The sequence below is a fragment of the Vulpes lagopus genome, chromosome 17, assembly GCF_018345385.1.
Source record: "Vulpes lagopus strain Blue_001 chromosome 17, ASM1834538v1, whole genome shotgun sequence".
In the NCBI taxonomy this organism is placed as follows: Eukaryota; Metazoa; Chordata; class Mammalia; order Carnivora; family Canidae; genus Vulpes; species Vulpes lagopus.
The window spans coordinates 39,825,991-39,850,708 of NC_054840.1; the positions used below are offsets into that span (position 1 = coordinate 39,825,991).

Consider the following 24,718-nt stretch of genomic DNA (forward strand, 5'->3'; position numbering starts at 1 on the left):
GATGCACAGAAATCACACAGAGAATTCAAGAAATACTCTGAAGAAGTACCAAGAAGGCATCATGGTGCATCTACAGGGATAAATAAAAGGAAGACAAAAATCCCCAAAGTTTCTATCTATTTCTATCATTGGAAACAGGAAGACAAGTAAAAGACTAGGGCTTGGGATGATGATGATTTGAAAGCCCAGGCTTTTGAGCCACAGAGAGAGTGACACAGTGAAGATGTCTTGTGCTGGGGTGAAGGTGGGAGGCGTGTCTTGGGCGGAACTTCCTGATTGTTTCCTGGGCATGCATGGCATGCAGAGAAGATAGAACATCTGCACTGTGTTGGGGGGTAAGAGCTCTGTTGGACAACAGCTATGCCCCACTGGAGCTCATAGATCCAGGAGAGTGGGCAGATGCAGGTGCTCCCTGGACTTTCCTCAGGGCAGAGAAATCACTATTTCAGCATATTTATCACCCATTCATGGTGCACTCTGATGGGAACTCTGGTCCAAAGGGGCAAGCTGAAGCCTTGCTCATCACAGCATTCCCACTGGTCCCAGAATATGGTGGCCCTCCATAACCATCTGCTGGTGAGAGAAGCCTACAGGTCATCTCTCTCACACACTGTATTCTAACATTTTAAGAATAACAAGGTCACTCCTGAAATGGATCAGACTCTCACACAGACGCTATGTGGTCTGTGGAGTTAGTTAACATTCAATTAAAAAGTTTAACCCTACCACTCTCCATTTCATGGCTACAACTTTCCTTTTTGATGAGTAACTTAAACTGTTCAAGTCTCTAAGTACAGACCGTGGGGATTTTTTATCTTTTGATCTGTCTTGTACATTCAATACCCTCTTGGGCTGATATTGTTGAAATACTAGTGACTCCTAATTAAAAGCAACGCATTGCACATTACTGTATGCCTGCACCAGCCTGGCTGCTACTGTGTCAAGTTCAGTTGCCTACATTCAAGACGAAGGATGATAACATTTGGTACTCAACGCATATTATGTGCTTTGGGAGACAAGCCACTTGTCCTTTATCATTCTTCTCCAAAGCCATTTATTTTATGTGACATTGTTTAAAGATACTATCATGCACAAAACTGAGTAGGGAAATTTCATTTTAAATCTGAAAAAAAAAAACAGTCTTTTCTGATAGATAATAAATGAACTTTCATGAACTTCTTGGTTGTAAGAGAAGAAATCTCTGAATTTCAAATAAGTTTCTTGAAACCACTCAGGATATTTTGGTGAGGAACCGCTGGGAATGATTCTCTGCTTCCCCTCACCTAGTACCAAGTATCTCTTTGATTCTAGTCTGACAGGATGAAGAGATGAGATTTTTCTTCTCAAGTTTGCTTCTTCTCAAGGAGCAAACTCTGCTCTTTCTGCTTCTGCCATTTCACAGACCAGCACCCCACCTTCTGGCTGCAGGCTTCCCAAAGGTGGGGCTGCACCTCCATCCACCTCCTGGGTCCCCAGCCTCTTGCCTGGGGCTTGCTATGTCCTTCCTGGGATTGCTGACCCATCTCTACAGTGACTGCCTTCTCTTCCTTTTATTGCCGTAGGTGCCCTCAAGGACAGATCCACTGACACATTCAATATACGATGCCAGCCTACACGCCTTTTCTTTAGCAGAACGATTAAAACTTTTTTTGGAGGGGGTAAGGGGGAGAATTTGGGAGTCTACGTACAGAAGAAATACAATTTTAAAACATTTTCCTGCTAAAAATCCTTTTAGATTCTTAAGATTTGCGGTATTTGAGGAGATCCATTTCGTTTCTCATGTATTCTCTTCTTGAAAGCATTTTCTTCTGAAACTGTTTGGCTAGGCATAAGATGAATGCCTGACCAGTCAGAATAAAGTTAGGTGGATTTTATTTCCTCTTTTCTTTGAGGTCTTTAATCAGAGGTCCTGAAATTTGGATCAACTGGAAATTTCAGTCACTTTTGCCTTTTCCCCACATGGAGTATTTCCAAAGGGCGAATCATTAAGGCTTGTTTAATAAAATAATTATCAGCTCTTCGATTTATTTACAAGTCCCCTTCCAAGCAATTCTTATCTGCCAGACCCAGCCGCCAAAATTCCCCAACAGGTGTCCGAAGCTAATTAACGAAGAACCCATAGCTCCGCAGGAAAGGAAGGCAGCATTCATGAGATTAGGCTCTTGGGTTTGGGGGCTCTAACAGACACCTAATCTGAAGATACCAAGTTTTGGCTAAAGCACACAGCTTTTCTGCTGCCTAGAGTTTGGCTTGTAAAATCAAGTTATTAAAGAGAGCCAGCAAAGAGTGCTCTGATAAATCACCTCGTCTGGGAAACCAGGATTCTTCTTAAAATACTAATTGAAATTGCATGTGTTTTAATTAAAACAACATCTGCCAGGATCTGAAGAAACACATTTTGAAAAGTAGACAAGGTATGTCTCTAAAATGTCCTCAAGCCTACTTAATAAAGTGATCCTTACACATTCCCAGGAATGAAAAAAACACATGGCTTCCCAGTTGCACTGAAGTCTCCAGAGCTTCTGGTGTTTCTCTGGACAAAGGTGGGATTCCCCAGGGTCAAGAACATGGGCAAAGGAGATACCTTCAGTGCTGTGAAAGGGCTGTCCTCCAGCACAGGAGGCCTATATTTCAGAATGTTGTCCCCTATGAAAGCCATCTACAGGAGATGAGAAACTGAAACACCCACATATTTTAATTTTTTTTTTAAGATAGAGAGGGGAGGGGAGGAGCAAAGGGGGAAGGAGAGAGAGAATCTTCAACAGACCCCAAGCTCAGTGTGGAGCCTGACTTTGCAACCCTGAGATCATGACCTGAGCTGAAATCAAGAGTCGGATGCTTAACTCACGGAACCACTTGGGTGCCCCCTTGCCCCCGACTTGTAAAGTGGGGGCCACTTAGCCATATAGCTTTAGAGGCCTCTGTTCTCCGGTTTTGCTAGGAAGCACTGTGTGTGCAAAGTGATATTTTCAGTACATAGGGGATGATGACCAATACATGTTTCAATCCTGGGCCAAAAGAATTCAGACAAACTTTGAGAAATGACTTCCTGATTAATATTTAGAATGCTTCTTCTTGGAGATGGAGACCTTGCTTAGGTATCTCTTTATTTGCCTGAGAACATGGTGTCATGATTAGAGAATTGAATAAAAATGTATCCCAAAGTTTGGATCAAGATCAATACTGGCAGGTCTACAATTCCGTGGATAGTCATTTCAAGAAATTCAACTGCGAGATCACTAAATAAAAGAAAAAAGCTATCCAACATTCAGGACAGCAAAGATATAATGAAGACATTTCCCCCCTTTCCCTCTAGTTCTCCAAAAGAAAATATACACAGATCCCTAGGTAACCATCCAGCTTGCAGGAGGTCATTCTATCGACAGAATTGATGATCTTCTTCTTTATTCAGCCTTTATTTTCACTTAAAAGGAAGTTTTTATGTTGTCCTTTAAATATAACCAGCAACCACTGTCCATAAACAGTCTTTACAGTGGTCAGATAAAATCTCTCACCTAAATATTTAAAACATTGTGGCAAAAAGGGAAAAAAAAAAGCTAGGAAGGGAATGCCCCCAACCCCTTTCCCTGAATGAATGAAAAGGATAATCAGAAAACCCCAAAAAGGGAGAGAAACAGCAATGGATTTACTGCTTAACTAATAATGAACTCCCAGGCAAGAAACTACCCTTATTTTGTTCACGATTTCATCAGTGTGGGAAAGTGTGCGATGTGCACCATTAGGGTACACCTGGACATTGGGGCTCCTTTCTCCACCTCTCCTGGTGGTTAGAGCCACCAGAGTTATTTCAGGAAATGGCCCCCTCCTGAACCCAGAGAGAGTCAAATTTTGCCTGGTGCTCCCTTGGAACCTGGAACCAATTGACAGAGTGTTGCTTAGATGAGATGAGATGAGATGAGATGAGATGAGATTAGATGAGATGAGATGAGATCAGCTAGCTGATGCGGTGAGTAGAAGGTTGGTTGAATGAGGGGGAATGTGTGGGGCCATCAGTCACACCAACATTCTTGTGGATCATTCTGGATGTGGTGACCCAACAATCCAAATGATAATAGAGGAAAAGAGTCAAGCAAAGCAGAGAGGATGAAGTAAACCAGGGAAGGGCTAGATTGAAGGCAGTGGAAAGTCCTCTTCAGTCCAGGGAGGGATGCAGGGGAGCAGGAAGGATGCTTCCAGATGCCAGCCCTAGCTCGCCTGCCAGAAAGTGTGGCAAGCAGCCACCACCCACCCGGGAAGCGTAGGGAGGGTGCTCCATTATCTCTGCCAATACTACCCGAAGGGGTGCAGCCACTCGCCAACATGAACTTCTGGCAATGATCAAGGCACACGCAGAAAACGTTACTATTTCCTACCCAATCTCAGGCCTCCCAGGAGGCAGCAGGATGAGTTTGAGACTGACAAGAGTCCTGGATTCCAGGGGCCATCTACGCTGTCTTTCTTTCTATTCCCTGGAAGCCGTGGAAGAAGCTGAAACAGACATTTCCCCTACCCCTTCTTCTCTATCTGGGATTCCCCAAACCTCCTCCAGATCATTCTTCAGGATAAATACCAGTGTTTTTCACCCATCAGTGAGTTAGTTCAGCAAATATGTATTGAGTGCCTGTTACAGGCACAAGGTGCGAGGCACTGTAGGGCATAAAAATAAATATGGTACCTAATCCCTGCCTATTATCTTGTTAGGGGAAGATGCAGAGCATACATATGAAAACCTAACAGACATTGCAAACATAGGATTACACGATGGAAATCTCAGACAAATTGTCTCTTATCAGCCACCTACGAGCTACCTCTACTCTGAGTTCAAGAAGTAGCCTTCATTGGGAAGGCCACCCCAAGCTGAGCTTTGAATGGTGGGTGGGAGGTCCATAGCATGTAAGTGGGAATGGTGGTATGACAAATGGCATGGCTGAAGAATTCATGAAAAATCCACTAGACATAAGAGGCAGTTTGGGGTGGCATGGGCAGGGTTTCAAATACGGCACCGAAGCATTCACAGAGTAGATCATCTTGCCTGTTGGGAAACTTACTTGCAGTGCCCACGTTATCCCTAGAAACAGTTTTGATGTAGTCTTGATTTTCTGGGCCTTCTGCAGATGCAGCAAAACAAAACAGTTCATTTGATGAAATGACTCTCTTTAATGATTATTTTCCATGGATGGATAGCAACAGGTTAATGACCACTGTTTGCCGGGTGATCAACATCTCTCTTGTCTAGTGTTTATACATGCTTTAAGTTTCTTTTTATTTTTTATTTTTTGAGTTTTAATTGTTTGCTTGTTGGCAGAGAAGGTAGGGATTTGGCTAAAATAAATACCTGCCATCTTTATCAGGATTGAAAACGTGCTGAAATGCATGGCATTTTGTTATTGAAGGGATAATAATATTGTTTGCTTTGTTTATTGAAGCTAATTATTACCATTCTTGATAAAAAACCTTCCTGAATGATGAAATAACATTTCAGTCAGGAGGATAATTAACATTTTTGAAGGCAGCAAAGAAATGTACGCATGTGCACAAATTTGGATGGTTGAACCAAATCATTGAGAAGAACAGGAAGGTCCATCTATAGATGGAGAGAGAGAAGTAGATAATACTTATTGCCCAATGGCAGTCACAGACACAGAACCATGGAAACTCATGGGAAGAAGATGTTCCTTCTAGATGATCCTCATGAGACCTGAGGGTGTAGGAGGATCTTTGTTCAACAGTTTCTTGGGAGCTTTCCCAATAGTGGAATCCTGGAAGATGAACATTATTCCTTAACTGGAATGTGACAGCAGCCCCTCCCCTCCCTTAGCTAAAAGAACCATCTACAAAGAGTTGCAATTTAAACTGAAATCCCAAACCAGTGATGGGAAAAAACAGAGTTTCTTCTGAAATTGTGAGTGTGGGCAGAAACCTAGTAAATTTTAGGAGGAAAATGAACTAGTTTTAAAGGCGATTTTCTTTATTAATATAAAATGCTTTTCTTTAAAGTTTACCTTAATTTGCTTCCTTAATGTTTTGCTAATTGGGGTTCATCTAAAATTATGGCCAGACAGGGGAAAAATGTACTTCTGTCATTCATTCAGTGAAAATTTATGAAGTCCCTATTATGGATCCAGGTGCTCCTCTAGGTACATGGGCTACCCCAATAAACTGAAAAGACAGAACTTGCTGCCCTTGGTGGGCATACATTCCAGTGGTAGGGAGGTGGGCAAAAAGCAAAATAAAGAAGCATTATGCTATATATTAGGAGGTGACTGGTGCTGTGGAGAGAAGCAAAATGAAGAAGGAGGTGGAGTTTAAGAATGGTGTCCAGACAAGGTTCCACTGGAATGTAAAGCCTGAGTGGGATGAGAATAGAGGTGCATGGGCACTTGGAGAAAGAGGACTGCAGGCAGAGGCAGAGGCCAGTTCAAAGGCCCTGAGGCAAATCATGGCTCACATGAACCAGTGACCTCGGCTTGTTAGTGACAGTGAGAGGGGAGAAGGTAAGTGTGGAGAGGAACCAGAGAGTTGGATCTTGTACAACCATATTTGCCTGGCAAAGATTTCACTCACACTGGGCCGACAGGAGAAGTGACACGCTCTGCCTAGGGTCTTAACAGGACCACTCTGACTGCTGTGTAGAGAGTGGATGGTCGCGGGCGATGGCAGGGGCAGGGAGACTGGGTAGGTGGCATGGTAGTAATGAGGTAGCTGAGTGATGATGGGAGTTTGGGGAAAAAGCAATGAAGATGAGAAGTGTCAGTTCTGGGTGAATGCAGAGGGTGATCAGATTTGCTGGCAGACTGGATACAGGGACTGAAGAGTCAAAGGGCACTGCAAGGTGCCTATCCTGGACAGCGGCAAGGACACAGTGCCGTTTGCTGTCGGGGGAAGATTGTGCAGGGAACGGGGTAGGAGGAAAAGTTAAGAAACTCAGGTCTGGAGGCCTACGTGGGATGCCCGATGGAGGCCCAGCAGAGATGCTGGGCGGAGAGCTAGACCCAGAGGTGTGGGATTCGCACAGGAGTCATCCACCTGGGAGTCATCAGAATACAGGTGATCTTTCACACCCTGAAACCACAGGAGGTCACCAAAGCTTGAGATGAGAAGTGATAGAAAACAGAGGTCCAAATTCCACTCTTTGCCATTGTTGCTGCCATTTGTTCAAAAGCACTGCAGTTTCCTTTTCAATATGCCAAGGTCTGTACAGCATTTCCTATGAAAATCACTGCTTGATACAGTATCTAAAACAAAGGAACCAGCAGATGTCACATCCCCTTTCTCCTACATAGAACAGAAAGGTGTGTTTTCGTTTTGTTTTGTTAGATTCTGCTTTTTTCATTCAAGAAAAAAGTTATTGATTCCATAAAGTCAGTGACTTGGATATTTTCACTTCTATTTTTGGACGGCTGGCTCCCTTTCCTGTCTGGTGACATTTGATAGTAAAGGCTTAATTTAACACGGGCAATATGGAGCTCCAAATGTTCCTGCCTCAGAGAGAGTACTAGATAACTGGCTGCTGAGAAAGAAGAGATGCCTGCAAGCTAGAAAAGCAATCAATAGTTCCCTATTTTGTTATATTTTAATCCTGCAAAAGAAATAAAACACGCAAACACACAATACCTAGTAGTTAGTATCCAGGCAGTAGACTGATTAGCTATTGATTTTTTTCCTCTCTATTTTACACAGGAGCAACAGAATTTTATTGGAAGCCCTGGTTCTGTCCCGTCTGAAACGACTATGTGAGGAAAGAAAAAGTGGATGTGGAGAAGGAAACCTTCAGAGTTAATGGCCTAGTTTAAATATACAAAATCCACGAAGAACTTTCAAGTTAAATTCAAACTAAGTATAAATATCCAATGGTGAGGGTTTTTTTTTTCATGCCTTATAATACACTGTAGCTTAAGAAATGATTGCATTAATTAGACGCAGATTTGAAGTCTGGTTGAAGTCCCCATAAATAAATAAATGGATGAAGGTCTGCAAACATTTTTGTTTTTACTGGAGGGTATGATGGGTATTATGAAATCAAAGAAAAAAAGTGGCTCCTTTCCAGATCACAAAGGACTTAGAATGCCATGCTCAGGAAGGAGGATAGCAGAAAGAGACCCACATATCTATGTGAAATCTGTGTATGAAATTTGGACTCAGGCGTGGTACTCCAACTGCCGCAGGAATGGAATCTTGCCCCTTTGTCCATGCTCACCTCGTCGGCTTTCTCCCTTTCCCCAGCTCAGGGGCTGCATAATGTGAACCTCCAGCATGGTGGGTGCTCCAGCTCCTTGCTACCCAAACTCCACTGACACCTGTTACCTGCAAGCAGGCTTGCCAGGCTTCATGCTGCACTCACCATAGACCCTACTAAAATCATCTCTTTAATTCCAGAGGCCTGTGCCTCTCCCTGGGCGGGTCCCTTGGTTGACCACTTCTCCAGGCATCCCTGGGCTTGGCCTGGGATCTTCCCACCTGCAGAGAAAGGAGCCAGGAAGCCTCTCTCTGATGTGGGCTCCTACCATTCACTCTGCACCACACACAAGAGACCCCCTGAAGACCCTGAAGCTATTACACAGCTCCCAGCTCCCCCTTTTTTTCCTTCATTTTGTTTGCTCTTCCCCCCAGATATCCACATGACCCACTCCCACCTCTTTCAGGTCTTTGCTCAAATGTCATTCACCTTCCCACAACTCCTATCTTTGAACTCCCACTTAAAATCACATTCCCTAGACTGAGTGAAAGAAGCCAGACCAAAAGCTCACATATTATATGATTCTATTTACATAAAATATCCAGAATTGGGATGTCTGCAGACGCAGAAAGGAGATTGTGGCTGCCAGGGGCTTGGATGAAAAAGTTTTGGAACTTGATAGGTATGGTGGTTGTAGGACATTGTGAAAATGCTACATAACACCGAAATGGGGCACTCTGAAGTGGTGAATGTAATGGTAGGTAAATTTCAACTCAATGAAAAAATACTGCAACCTCATAATTATAGTTTCCTTTGCCCCGTGGAAGGTTTCTAACACCCCATTGGGTTCATGTGTATATTTTTTTCTTTGCACCACTCCCAAATATAAACCCCTCAAGGGCAAGACTTTCCATCTCTTTTGCTTACTGCTATCACCTCCAAGGCTGGGACAGGCCTGGAACAAAGCAGGTCATGGGTAAATATTTGTTGAATAAATAGATGAATATGTGACCTCCTGAATACTTCATTAATAAAAGAGCCTTCCTATTTTTTAAATACTGAATTAGAGGGAGATAAGTCTTTTAAAAATAGGATTAAATGTGGCTTAATCCAAAATGAATCTTAAAACAGACAGGGGAGAGATGCGGCGGGTATCCATGAGAATTCCAGCTCACCATGTAGAAAGCAAATGAACAACCCGACAGACATTCAGAGGCTTGGAACAATGGCATCCAGTGCTGAGCGTGGTGGTTGTTTTTAAGTGGCAAGGATTAGGAATGTCAACAGATCTCACATTTTCATTTCACTTCTAAAAGATAAACCAGCGTATTGGATTTAAACTAGCAGGGGCAGCTAAACGCCTCTAAGACACACACCATTTCTACAGGTACAGATGTTCCACCCATGGATTCGACCACATGCACCCCACCAGGAAATATTTTCCACTTAAAATCTGAGATGCTGTGAACTGGGGAGAACATACCGATGAGCTCCTTGTTTCTGACGTCCAAGGCCATGTTCCGGAGCGCCGTGGCCACCGCGCACACCACACGGTCGTTGTCTATTCGAAGCAGCTCCACGAGGATGGGCAGGCCTTTTTCTTTGCGGACAGCAGCTCGGATATATACTGACCACTGCAACAAGAGGGAGGGCAAAGATCTTAGAAGCTGAGGTGGAAAACCCTATAAGCAGATAGCACGTGTGCGTTTTCAGACTGCTGTTTACAGGAGCCAAAAAGTTGAATGATCAAGATCTACTCGTAGAATGGGTCGAATGTGTTAGGCACATGCTGAAATGTCTAAACTTTATTTTCTGCCTTCAAGATATGATAGAGGTTTCTGGGTTAATTGGTTAACCGTGCTTCATCTCTCTGCTACCAGCGTTTGCAGTCCTTGACTTGGCAAAGCATTTGTAGGATGTGAGTGCTTGATGTTTTAGGATTAGGAGGTGGTAGGACAGGAAGGGCTGGTGTTTGGTATGAAGTGGAATTAAAAAGAAGTCTAGGAAAGGTAGAGAATGTTAAAAGATGGAAAGTAGGTAATTTTTTTTTAAGAGTCTAGCATTTGGAGGTGGGGCAGGAAGGTGAGTTGGTGAACATACTGCCAATATGTTATTGGCTAAATAAGAAAGACACGAATAAGGAAAAGGTAGGGGTAGGGAGTGGTAAATGTGATATTTAAAATTTTAAAATCAAGAGTAAAAATTGTAAGAGAATTTCAAGAAAACACACTTAGATCAAAATATATTATGTCTAGGGCCACAATTCAACATCCAATTTATAAAGACATACAATTGGTTTTAGATTGGTGGCTCTTGGCTTTAGTGGAACACACTGCATCTTGCTGATGAAATGTACTTGCAACATGAGGATGATAAAGCATTCAGATTCATTTAACGGAATGTAGGCAGGCCCAGATTTTCCAGACTTTTACGTATGTATACTTTATACTAGTGCTTGGTGTTCCAGAGAAGAGTATGCACTGTAAAAATCAAACATTATAAGGTTCTTATTCTGTTGCAATTTTATTTATGATCTAAGAAAATGACATTCATGACACAAAGTTCTGGATTCTGTGACAGAGTCCTCCAGGGGACCACCGAAGGTGCCGCAAAATCCCCACCCCTCCCCCGCCAGGCCCCTCCATCCCCCTTCCCCATTGGGGCAGGCACCCCAGAGCTGGCTCTCACCTGTGGCAGGCAGGGAGCCCCCTCTGGCAGTGAACGTAGGGCATACGCCATGCCTGCCACATCCTCAGCCCAGCCCTGCATGAAATATGAGATTAAAAAACACACACAACTTCATCCTGTCCTGCATCAGAAGTCACATTCACATAGTTTATCACCATCAACTCATACTGTCTGTTTTTCTCCTGCCCCCTCCCTGTCTCAAGCTCTAGGAAGCCTGAAGGGTGGGGAAACAGAGAGAACTTACTAAAACACCTCGTGATTGCAATGAACTGTTTCACAGCGCTGCTCTCAGGCAGTAAAGAAATCCACAGTCATAAAGTCTTAGACATGGAAAAACCTCGAAGTTTCGAAGCTGCTTATTGGAATTTGGGTGTCTGGATGGGATATCCCCTCTGAGGGAAGAAGGACCTTCATGGAGACAGTACAAAACCTTCTTTAGTGTCATCGGAAATTTCACTTGCAGTTTGACATGCTGAGATATGATTCTCATTCACCTCTTCCACTACCTGTGAACCTCCTTGTCTTCAGTGCCCCCAAAAGACTAGACACCTGTGCTTATGCAGCCCACTCATTGTTGGTTTCCTTTCCTAAAACTAAGAACGGAAGCTAGATAAAAGAAGATAATGGGAATCAGATGTAGGATTAATGTTTACATATTGTAAGATGAACATCAAACATAAACTTTAAGGCTGTGGAGATATTCTGGACCTTGTAAGAGACCATAAGCCCTGAAGCATAAGCCCTAAGATGACCTCTTTTTCAGTAGCAACTCATTCCAGGCCTGGGATGCTGACTTGTACATTAGTGATCTCTTCGGTTCCGTAGGAGGTTTGGCATTAATAGCCTTATTGTGCAGATGAGGAAATCTAGATACAAGGATTTTAAATAATCTGCCCACAGGGTCACCTATGCCTGGGCCTGTTATTCCACAACTGCTTCTCTTTATGATGCTGACAATACTCCCTCCTTTGCTATCACCTCTCTGCCACCTAATCTTCTGTGCTCAGGCCCCCAGACACTGCCTTGCCCTCCCCTCCACCCTCCCAACAGAGGGGAACCTGGCCATATCTGAAATAAGCCAGGAAAGGAAGGCTCTGAATTTCTTCTTAGAAGTTCAGCTATTATACCCATGTTGGATGGAAAGATAATTTGGTGTTTGGAAAAAGAGTGACAATGCTTTAGCTTTCTGGAAAGTGATGTTAGAGTAACAAAAAATGGCTGCACATGGCTGAAAATGTGTATGTGTCACAGATATGCCTTTTTGGTATGCGAACATGGCCAACCATGGTAGGTTATCCCTAAGTGGAAAAAGATAATCAGATAATGGATTTGATTTTACATTACTGATAACACAGACAGTAACTTTTATTTTGAAACCTTTAATTCTGTGGCTTGCAGGTACAATTGAGCCTTGAACAACACAGGGATTGGGGCACTGACCACCTGTGTGGTCAAAAATCTGCATAAGACCTCTGACTCCCCCCAAATTTCACTACTAATAGCTTGCTGTTGACCTGAAACCTTACCAATAATGTAAAGAGTAGATCAACACATATTTTGTATGTTCTACGCATTTATACTGTATTCTTATTATAAAGTAAGCTAAAGAAAAGGGAATGTTATTCAAGAAATCATAAGGAAGAGAAAACACATTTACAGTACTGCTGTAGTTATTGAAAAAAAATCTGTGACTAAGTGGTCTTGCACAGTTCAAACTCATATTGTTCAAGAGTCAACCGCATATGGAAAATACTCAATATTGGCTCGATAAAAGACAACTCAGAATAAATTATTTACATTTCACTCAGGACATGTTGCAGGTTTCCACAAGTTTTTTTGACATGCAAAGCTATGTGACACTGATGGTTTCTATATAGTCTTGAAGCAGATCACGTGTAACCTATGTGTGTAACCTACATGAGACCAAGCAAGAACAAGTAAGAGTACAGGAGCTGAAAGAAAGAAAGGTATTCAGGAAATGGGGAGTGTTTCATAGGTGCACTCAACACAGAAACACAAAGCTCATATACAGGTTTTCCAGAAGGGAAGTGAGTTGCTTTAGAAAGCATGGCAGCCTCTGTGGTGGCAGAAAGGTGTATGGGTTGCCCACAGTTTTGTAAAATAAACAAAAGTAGGAGAGTATCACTGGCATAAAAATAGCTGAACAAGAGAGAAAAAATGTAAAGTGTATCATAACTCATTGTGGTTGAGGTGGAAATCTTTGGATGAGACCTCAACTTTCTCTAAGTGGAATGAGAGCATTGTGTGCTGAGCACGCCACAACAGAGGGAAGGGTGTGGACCAGGATGCCTTTAAGAAAAATGGTCTATGAGCTGAAGAGAGGATGTTTAATGATTCAAAAAGGGAAGAAGGGAGAGCAGAAGGAAGAAGAGGAGGAGAATGACAAAGAGAAGATGGAGGAGGAGGAGGTGCTGGTCCAGGAGAAAAGAACACAGACATGTCTCCAATTGTTCCTGGTGACATGCTTTCCCAGTGATGATCTCAGGGGAGTTATAAGCCTTCAAAATATTTCAGCAAAAACAAACCTAACACTTAAACCAACTGTCAGGTACTGCTCTAATGTCTTTATATGTGTTAACTCACTTAATCCCCATCTCAGCCCTATGTGGTAGGCACTACAGTTCCTTCCATTCTACAGATGAGGAAAGGAAGTCACAGCAAGGCATCACAGCCTGCAGATACTCATCCAGGTGTTGAACCTAGGGAGCACTGCCCCAGAGTTGGTGTACTTGACCATCATTCCCATCCGCCTCTCAGAAGGCAGTGTAAGTTATATACATCTGCACTCGTAGTTGATATAATCCTTACAAATGCACCAATTAGCCTTGGTTTAATAACTGATGTTATTACTTTGGACTTGGAATAACCTATTTTGCACTCCTTGAAACTCCTGAGTTAAAGACCCTTTGAGTGCTGTTAATGGAGCTACTATACATTTCAACCTCGTCTTGAGAAACAGCTTTCCCCGATTTAGCAGACCTGATACAATAAGTTGTATATAATTGGAATTACAAAGAGAAAGGCCTTGTTTGTGTCAGGAAGGGATCGCTTCTACGCATGTGATGGGACAGCAATTCAAACCACTAAATGCTTTCCTCCTCCTTCTTGCTCATAGCTCTTTCTGGAGAAAGGCCCCACCATTATTTGGCCCAATGACAACTGCTGTTGTCAGGATGGGACAGAGCACAAAGCAGTGAAAAAGCAGTGAATGCTGAGAGGGTTTTGTTTTTGTTTTAGATTTTATCTATCTATCTATCTATCTATCTATCTATCTATCCATCATCTATCTATTTATCTATCTATTTATTTATTTAGAGAGTGTGAGCAGGGGGAAGGGCAGAAGGAAAGTGAGAAAACTGAGAGACAATCTCAAGCTGACTCCATGCTGAGCACAGAGCCTGACACAGGACTCTTTTTCACAACCCTGAGATCATCACTTGAGCGGACATCAAGAGTCAGATGCTCAATCGACTAACCCACCCAGGCATTTCACTGTGAACGGTGTGGACAGTGCCTGCCAGGGTTAAGGAGAGGATGTGGCTGCATCCCATAGGGGCTTAATAGTTGGAGGGGCAGGTGTGGGCCAGGAGAGCACCTTAGATCAAAGACAGTCCATTCACGAATTGTCATATCCCATATGAGACCCTACCTAGCAGGACAGGGAAGTTTGTCCTGGGTAAGAGGTGGCTTAGGACAACAGATAACTCCACACTGGGAAATGGACACCCAATCCCTGTTCCCTGCAGGGATATGCCTGTACAACATGCCCCTCACCCCAAGTTTAGCATCAACTGCAGGGGGCAGGAGAGGATGGAGGCTGAAAAACAATATGGCCAAGTGTTAAGCCTGAAGAGACTGAGAAATAAATAGCTGCATATTATTGAGTTTACCTAGAAAGATCTAGATGTTCTTTTTCTTTTTTCCCTTTCTGCATTGGACAAAAGGAGAGTTCAGAGATGAACCCAAATTGAATTACACAAAATAAAGTTACACAAGCTTTTGTCCAATAATGTTCCTTGTTGTTCATATGGAGAGTTTGGTAATAAGGTGAAGTCAACACCTTCTAAACCTTTCAACTCAGGCTACATTGATCCCATGTGGATTATCAGGAGCTTTGCTTTTTAAATATTTTATTTATTTATTTGTCTGAATGACAGATAGAGCATCTAGGGAGAGGGGCAGAGGGGGAGGAAGAGAGAGAGAATCTCAAGCCAACTCCCTGCTGAGTGCCCAGCCCGAGGAGGGGCTCAATCTCATGATTCTGAGATCATGACCTGAGTGGAAGCCGAGTCAGACTCTTAACTGAATGAGCCACCCAGGTTCCCCTGGAACTTTACTTTTTAAATTCCCAGCCCAGCCATAAACAGGATGGATGGCTACAATTTTACCAGAAATTTCTGCCCTGCTTAAACTGATTTGGTTAAGGGTGATTTATGTTCAAAAAGGAGATTAATACTGTAAGGTAGCTAACTTCTCCCTCTTGAAATCCCAATAATTTTCTAAATAACTAGGGATAGTGTTCTCCTTTCAGTACTAAATTTTTGTATTAAGAGGCTGAACTCATGATTGCCAGACTCCTGAATTTTTTTATTAATATCACTATTCATATTAAATATTAATATTTTTATTAATATCTTACAAGTTCTCCTGCTTTAGAAGTATAGTCTGCAATTAAGTGGTCTTCTGTTGCACGACTGTTTTCCCATTGAATTCCCTTACCAAATTCCCCATTTTTTCTTTTTTTTTTTTTCCCATTTTTTCTTTTGATATGGTAAAGAAAAGTCACATTTCCAAACCAAACTCTACCAAACATAATTTCACCTTTCAGAAGCATTTTAGCATCCTGTAGTGTCAAGGACCACAATCCCACAGCTGTAAAATGTAATGAATTTCACACAGGTTACACAAGATTTTGAAATTTGTTTTTGAATTTGTTTATGATATCATGTTATCTACCTCAGTGTCTCATTCTCATGGCAAGAGGGAAGAAAGTACCAATTTTTCTTTTTATTTATTCAGTCTCATTTTACTATAACAAGAATGTTCAAAATATTCAGAAACATGGAGATAGGGCATGGCTTTTGCTGCATGCCTCACATTCTTCTCTCTAGCGTGGACCTGTATCTCAACTACTGTGTTCATCTAGGAGTGCGGTTGGTGATTACAACGGGATATATGAAGCAACTGGGCAATTTTACCACAAGGCCATTTAAATGCTTTGTTGTGTTGTGGTTGGACATAGGACTTAGGTGTCTACTGTTTAAATTCAGATCTTGTTGCAGGATTTTATATTTTTGTTTTCAAAATCCATTTTAAAAAGTTCTATCTGTAATAAGGAGGACTAGAGAAGAACTCATTTGTGTCATTAAACCAATAAATCAGTTTAATAAATGAAATTTTAATGAAGGTAATGGCAGCTATTGCATATCTAAAGTGTTTTTATTTTTAAAATGTAAGTCAGGTTAGTGCAAAGACTGAATTTTATTGCAAGTGTTTATGCAATGCTGGAAATATTAATGTCCAAGCAAGACAACTTCCTGGGGCAGAAAGCATTTAGATATGCTTTTGTTGTAAGAACAAATAAAGAAGGTCAAGCTCACATAAAAGTGATGTAGAGGAAGCATTCATTCAATCGACAGCAACAAGTATACTTGTCCTCCTAACTCTCAAACCATCTCAAGGATCGGTAATTCTCAATGGAAAAACATACCTCTTGAAATCCCAAGAATGAACTTTTCTGAACACAAGAAGGGGTTTTTTTTGGTGAATGTTATCAAGTATGTTATCAAATATGTCTTCACGGTGTACAAATGGCATTGGGAAATGCCTTCTGGGCAATAAAATGTGACCCTGTTAGATCACATGCGTGGTGTCTGAGAGGAAGGATGCCACAGATCTTATTCTGATACTCCTGCATGTTCTCTAGTGACAGGGCTGTGTAAACATCCTGGAGAAGGCTCCACTTCCGAATCCCCTGCACAAGAATGGGAGTTCAGATGATACTTCTTTTTGAACAATGAAGATGATGACTGAGAAGTACAGGCAGGGAGGACTCAGTGATTCTTCATTCAATATAAGAAAAATAGAAGTAATTTAGTTGTCTTTCATTCTCACTTATTAGACCCCAAATCAGAAAGCCTTTCTTTTAATACATCTCTCCTTTTTTTCTTTATAAACACAGTGGCTCATAGGGACAGGGAATTACATCTCGTATTTTTCCTTTGGAGATAGAAAACACGTCATTCTGGGGATATTACACACAGTCCGGGGGGACCATGTTGATATAAACCCTTTCAGTCTTGCAAATATATGGTATAGCTTTTGTTGAAGCCCTGGCTAGTAAGGTAACTGGGGTGCCTTTGGTTTTTACTACAACATTAAGTGTTTTATTTTATAACATAAATTAAATATATTAGCAAATCTCTGTCCTTTTACAATGAAGACTTTTACTTTTCTTGAATCTGGACTCAGTCTATTTTATGTCTTAGAATTCAGTCACCATCGTCAGTGGTATATGAGTGCACGGATAGCATTTGTCTGCTGGAGGCTAGGAGCTGAGCCCAGATTATAGGAGAGGAACATATAAGGTGTGACCTTGACTCTAAGAGAACATTTCTGGTTGCAGATCTGTGTCCTCTTTCTTCTTCCTGCTGGTAGATGATGACCACAGGAGTAGCCTGAAAGTAACATGTTGAAGGTGGTAGAACAGCTTTGAGCATAGGTGATTTAATTCATGGAGGGAGCTTCCCTCCTCACACTCATGCCCTTACCTGTTACATCAGAGAAAATAACTTCTGTCTTCAATCTTGTTGTAGTCCTTGCATATTTGAGCCTCTGTTACAGCCACTAACATTCCTCTAAATAATGAGATATGCTAATGTCTCATCACTGACTCATAGTCCAAAAGTGTTAGCTATGATTTTAGAAGTGTGCTTCCTTATTCCAGGCCTCTTCTTTACCAAAATGACTCTAGACACACCCTCATGACTTGTGTGTGTGCATGTGTGTGTGTGTGTGTGTGTGTGTGTGTGTATCTCCTTGTGTATATATTTCTATCACAGCATCTATAATGGTTTTTAACTTTTTGTTTTCGTGTTTTGTACTGGAAGGCACCATGGGGAAGATACCACATCAAACTCAGCTTCTTATGTCAACTGTCTTCCAATTTGCTGCTCATACCTGGAGATTAAAACATGTTTAGCTGATGAAAGACAAGGTTTATTTCTAGAATCCACGTTTATTATTTAAGAACAGCGTTCTCCATTGAAATGGAGAAATATAAAATGAAATATAAAAAGGATCAAAGCTCCTAGCAATTCTCATTGTAAAGGGACAGAGATTTGCTAATATATTTATTTATTTTCGATTGAGCCAGCAAGTTCTAACCACTTCTACAAAAATGCTTTTAGAGCTTGAAGTGATCACATGTTCCTTGACTAGTCTTTTCTAAAGCCAAACTAATCCCTTAATCCTGTGGTCCCTGTGTGTGGGTTTAGAACTTGATGCAGAGCCTATGAATACTTGCTTGTCCTCAGGACTAGAAGAAGAGAATACAGAGCTCTATAGCTCTCATCATGCTAGAACAGTTAATCTGAAGTTTTTATGTTTGAATCCCTTCTGACCCAACTGCTCGGGTAATTAATAATGCCAGTTCCCAGGTTATCTCACATCTTAAACTGAGTTCAAATGGGGATATTTTTTTACTGCTTGTTTTGTAACTTCTGTGGGTATAATGTGCCCCAGGGGTTCCTTTAAGAACAGGATGTGTCTGTTTGATACCAAACCAGAATCAACTTTATATGTAATGGGGCCCAGAAGATTCAGTATGTTGCCTGGCTGTCTTCGCACTGACATTGTTGCTGATGAGAAATCAGCTGTCACTCTTCTCCTTGTATGTACAAGTCTTTTTTTCCTCTCACTGCTTATATATATATATATATATATATTTTGAACATTTGACATACAATGTTATTCTCCAGCTGATTTTAAGATGTTCTCTTTACTACTGATTTTGAGCAATTTGACTATGATGTACAGTTTCTTTATGCTGCTTTAATTCGGTTTTCCTTGAGCTACTTGGACTTGCGAGTTTAGGGTCTTCATAAATTTGGAAAATTTGGGAAATTTTCAACTATTAAGACTCCAAATATTTTTTTTCTGTTCATCTTTCTCTTTTCTTTTGGGAACTCAAATTACATACATATCAGACCACTTGAGGTGCACTGATAATTTGTGATTTCTTTTTTTTCTTTGTGTTTTGTCTTGGGTAGTTTCTATTCAGTTCATTAATCTTTTCTTCTGCAATGTCCAACCTGCCTAGTTTAATCTCATCTCATGTGTTTTTCATTTCAGACATTGTATAACTCTGGAAGTTTTACTTGAATCTTACTTATTTTCCATGTTCTAATTAACTTTTTGAACACGTGAAATACAGCGATAGCAACTGCTTGTCTGCTAATGTTAACATCTATGTCAGTTCTGAGTTGATTTTGAATGATTAATTTTGCTCCTTATTATGAATTACATTTGCTTCTTTATTGGCTTGTAAAGTTATTTTATTTTTCTTTTTTCTTTTTTTAAGGATTTTATTTATTTATTCATGAGAGACACACACACAGAGAGAGAGAGGCAGAGACACAGGCAGAGGGAGAAGCAGGCTCCACATAGGGAGCCCGATGCAGGACTAGACCCTGGGTCTCCAAGATCAGGCCCTGGGCTGAAGGTGGCGCTAAACTGCTGAGCCACCCAGGGATCCCCTGGGTAAAGTTATTTTCAAATAGATGTCAGACATTCTTAATTTTAATCTGTTGGGTACTGCATATTTTTTTGTATTCCTTTAGATTTTTTAAAGCTTTGTTCTAGGCTTCAGTTAATATATTTGGAAACTATTGCTATTTTTGGATCTTCTAAGATTGAAGATTAGGAAACACTGTATCATATTTAGTCCAGGGCTAATTGTATGTCTAGTTCTAGGAGGCAAGATCCTCCTGAGCTCTCATTCAGTGGTCCATGAGTTATAAGGTTTTCCTGTCTGGTACTCGGGAAGCACACTGTACCCATCCCTATGTGAGCACCAAGTTTCTCTCTAATTGCAGGAGATTCTTTTCTCAGACTTGGGTGTTTCCCTCACATGCATGCACTTTGATAGTTCCCTAGGAATATTTGTTGGGGATGCTCTGCAGATTTCTAGGGTTCTCTCCATGTGTGATTTTCTCCTCTCTGATGCTCCATCCTATGAACTCCAGTCACCTTTGTCTCCCCAGATTCCCTCCCCCATCTCCTTAGCTCAGAGTTTGCCGAGCTCTTCTGGGAGTTCCAGTCCTGGTGCCATGGTGGGCAGTCTCACTCAAGGCAGTGAGCTGGGGCATTCAGAGGGCTCATCTTGCTTGTTTTCTGTCTCTCAGAGATCACAGCCCTTTACTGACTCATGCTTGGTGTCTTAAAAACCATTGTTTCTTCTATCTCTCTAGCTTATGTTAGTTGTTATTCTTCCTTAAAGGGATTGTAAACCTGAACCATCTTGGCTGGAAGTGGGAGTCCCTCAGGTTTAGCTATTTCTACAGCTTCAGAATGGAATTCTATAATTTACGGCTTGGAAAATTAGGTCATTCAATGACAATGATGAAAGTAATGCCAAACTACCCGAAACCATGTTTACTCTATAGTCCATTTGGATGCATATGGCATTTACAGTATAGGTGCAGTCCTTGCTATCCTTACTATTTACTGGGGTCTTTGGAGGAAGAAATCAGTAAGTCAGTCACGTGTTATTAGAGTCAATGACTTGGTTATGGCCTGGATCTTCTCCATTTCTTCCTCCTTAGGTTGGGCCCATCCTTGTCCTGCCTCAGGCTCATCATGTCCATCATGTCCAACTGGGCGAGGTCCTCATATGACTTCTGTGTTTATTCTGACTCAATTCCTAACCTACTAGGGATCATGCTTAGAGCTCATTTTCACCATAATCTTTCAAAACTTTGGTTTTTTAAAAAACTTAAACCTTATACTTTACATCACATCACTAACTAGAAGAAAGACACTATCAAACCATGATTTCTACTTTTATTTGTTGCACTCCACTGATGCCCTGGTTCACTTTTACATTATGCTCCAGCTGCTAAGCTATGCTAAATTCATTATCCTTCTTCCCAAGACTGTTGGCCCTGACTCTTGGGACAAATCTCAAATTTCCTAGTTCTCTTATTTTTTATTCATATTGGCGACATGGCTGGAGATTCTGTTTCCTCTACATCTATGTTGCTATCATGTTACTTCATTAAATATTAACAGCTTGATATACAAATGTCTCTTTATTCTATCTTATTTTCAAAGTAAATGGGCAAAGAATAGCTTCTTTGAAAAAGGCCACATTAAAAAAAAAAAGAAAAAGGCCACATTTTAGGGAAAAATGGACTGTGCAAAGATACCTGAAATATTTGACTTAATAATAAGTACAGATATATTTCTTTTGTTCAAACCCTAGGTTTTCACAAAGTTCAATTACAAAATAAATAACCCATAAATGGGAGTTGAAAGAGCATCCATGCACATTTTGGAAGTCTTCAAACTACTATATCCAATTGTTTTAATACTTTGTGACAAACAAAATAATTGTACTGTACATGAGAAAAAAGTAACTGAAGTCCATGTTGGCTTTGAAAAAAAAATTATCCCTTTGCTTCTGCCATAATACTGTTCTGGTTTTCTGATGCTCATTAACCAAGTAATGAGTCTCTTAAAGTTTAAAAAGTATTTAAGACCATTATGAAGATCTAGTTTACTAGCCAATTTGTTGCAGAAAAAGAGTATGCATGATCTTCCTATAAAGAGAAGTTATAGTTTCAGATGATGAGGTCTATAAAAACCTGTCTCCATGTAAAATTCTGGTGTTTATCTTCACATTTCTGCCTTTGTTTGGGTCATAAAAAGTTAAGGACACTAAAACAAATGCCACTAAATTTCAACAGGTGCTATAAAAATGCATGCTTAGTACTCTAGATTTCAGATGATGGCACTGTCCCCCATAAGACTTCATGGTGTTGTGTGTCTTAAATCAATCTTTTTAATCATTTAAGATTTTTAAAGTAAAACTCTTTTATTTTAAAAGGAAGGAATTTTCTGGTTTTTGTACAAATTATTTTTAATCTCTTGAAAATTATAACAATTTATCAGTGTTTGGCTTAATGATAACCTTCTTAAATCATCTCTACGGATTGTTTACTTTCCCTTCCCATATATTATCTTCCATTTAATATGGCATGTTTATAAATGATGATAATGTGATTAACTATTACATATGCTTGTGTATTTTATTTTGATTTAAAAATTCTTATGTAAATATATATATATACATATATATATATATATATTTATAACTATACACAAATGTTCTTTAGCAGCCCCTTGCCCTACCTGAGGACCATCCCACTCTTCTAGAGTTATTAGGATGGCAAATGCTCCTTATAAGTAAGGCTGACAAACCTTCTGGCCATACGTAATGACAACCCATTGGCCTATGGGATCCTGCTCTCATCTTTGCATCTAGTGCCATGACTGATCTGCACGCTGTGAGACAAGAAGCAGCCACAATCTTTTCTGTCTAAACATGACACATCTGAGACAATACAGTGCTATAATTTGCTCAGGGTCACAGAGCTTAGAAAAGGTAGAGCCTAGGTTTGAATTGTGATTTGAAGCAAAGCCTCTTAAATTTAGAGGGAGGTAAGATCTAAGGGTTAGTTCAAGGAAGTGATTTCCATTATTATCTCCTTCCCTGCTTGCAAGGCCCTACTCTGGAATTCTGCCTCATGTGACTCTGCTTTTGAAGCTTTTCTCTAGTTTAAAGCAAGAGATAACTTCACTTCAAGCCTAGCCCACTATGAATTCTTTCAGTACAACACTAGGGACACCTATGGACAGAGGAGAAAGGGACGATGATGTTAATTTCTAAGACTCTCAAAAGAAGGGATGAGCCTGCCCATACATCAGCAGCCAGCTTCTGGGAAGTGTTGTCAAGAACTGGGCCCCAAGAGCTGGGAGGTCCCACCAAGAAAGAAGGTAGTGCTGTAGCTGGGACTGCAGCAGTGGAAACAGAATGACAGAGTGAGAGGTGACACGAAGGCAGATGCTGGAAGCTTGTACAAGAAGGGAGGAGGTAGCTGCATGACAATGCTGAGGACAGTGTGTGCAGTGCCTGTGGGACGAAGCTGAGAATTCTTCGTAGCCATGTGTCTTATTAACATTGTTTTGAAGAAAGTGAATGCTAGATAGTGATTTATGTGTATCCCAACCCCCAGGCTTTGATATTAAATGAATGAAAAATGGATGGCGGAGGTCCAAATTCCTCTCTGGATATTTTCCCCATATGCCCTCATTCTAGGTTGTTACACTTTTTCTCTTCTTCTTCTTCTTCTTCTTCTTCTTCTTCTTCTTCTTCTTTTTTTCAATAAGACAAGTTAGCTTATGTAATGGTGATCAAACTCAAGAATTCTTTGCTATGGTCAATCCTTTTCTACCCAAAATGAGGGTTGTGGAAATTTTCCATGAAAACCAATCAAGGATAGTATGTGTTTACAAGAACTCAGAGGAAAAAGCCCTCCTAATCTCCTTCTGCATCGTACATTTTTTTTTTTTTTTTTTTTTACTTTTAACATTCTGGCCAAAAAGACCCAAGAATATTATTCTTCTTTGTAAGTCCATAGGTTAAAAATGAAAGAGGTTCTTTTCCTTTGGAGACAGGGCCAACTACAACATTAGAGGGATTCACAGGGGTTTTGATACAAGGTGCTTGAGTATTAACTCTCCTAACAGTCAACAATAGAGCTTTGAAAAACATCAACATGTTATATCTCCCCTGAAAACAAAATAACTCAGCTACACAAATAGAGTGGAAAGCATATCACAGCATTTTCAATGACTATACTTACATCTGTTCATCTATATTTTGTAGAGATCTTCAAGGACCTCTGAGCCCTTGAGAATTTTTAAAGAATATTTTTCTGTGTCCACAAGTTCAATGTAACTGGTCTTTCCCTAACATTTTCACAAACTGCATTGTAATTGCATATCTCACAACTGGACTTCTATTCCTTTCTAAGGATGTGCTCATAATTCCAGATCTCTTCTTTATTGTAATGAACTAGTCATACCTTCCAGCTCCCTGCAGCCAAGTTCTGCAGGGCGCCTGCCGCCCCTTCCAGCGTGTCTGCGTTTGAGCACTCAGAGAGCAGTGTGAGGTAGGGTTTGACTATTGATGGGTGCCACAGCATCTGGATCCCTTTTGGTGGTTCTGCACAGTCTGGAAGAGGTCCTACTCCATCCCACTGGTGGAAGAAAAATAAGAGAATAAACATCTTTAATATCATTACACTTCCCAACTTCACCTTTTGTAAACACTGTAGACAAAAACTGGAGCAGAATGTTTTAATACTTGGTGACCATCTATTACAGGTGGGGTAATGCCGTAGTAGGGCAAAAATAGGATAGCTACTCCTGCCCACCAAGAGCTTATGATGGAAAGTGGAAGGTGGTGGAGCAGGTACATAAGTGAATCTAATTGCCAGCTGCATGCATAGCTCTCTAAGAACAGTGCCAACATATTGCTATAAAAAGGAAGAAAAAATAAATTAATTTTGATGGGCAGAGTGGAAGAAGGTTAAAGGTCAAGGCAGCATGTCTTACAGTTAGCATGCTACTGGCATAACACTGTACAGAGTAACATCAAACACCCTCACTTCTTATGCCAACTGATAAATTCTTAGGCAACTTATAAAAAATATTTGTTTGCTTTTGAATTCTATCATGGCATTATAGGCATCAAACAGATCTCAGGAA

The 24,718-nt window shown here is 40.8% G+C and overlaps 1 protein-coding gene across 5 annotated transcripts in view; it reads right to left on the reverse strand.

Moving 5' to 3' along the window:
- Positions 1-24,718, reverse strand: part of CTNND2 (catenin delta 2) — a 901,977-nt gene that overhangs the window by 91,244 nt on the left and 786,015 nt on the right. For 4 of the 5 annotated variants that reach the window (XM_041732004.1, XM_041732002.1, XM_041732007.1 and 1 more), the window contains 3 exons: positions 24,034-24,207; positions 10,865-10,939; positions 9,660-9,810 (listed from right to left, as the gene is read on the reverse strand). In XM_041732004.1, the coding sequence (XP_041587938.1) occupies positions 9,660-9,810; positions 10,865-10,939; positions 24,034-24,207 (400 nt within the window). The remainder of the gene's footprint in view (positions 1-9,659; positions 9,811-10,864; positions 10,940-24,033; positions 24,208-24,718) is intronic. The other variant, XM_041732005.1, reaches the window with a different exon arrangement.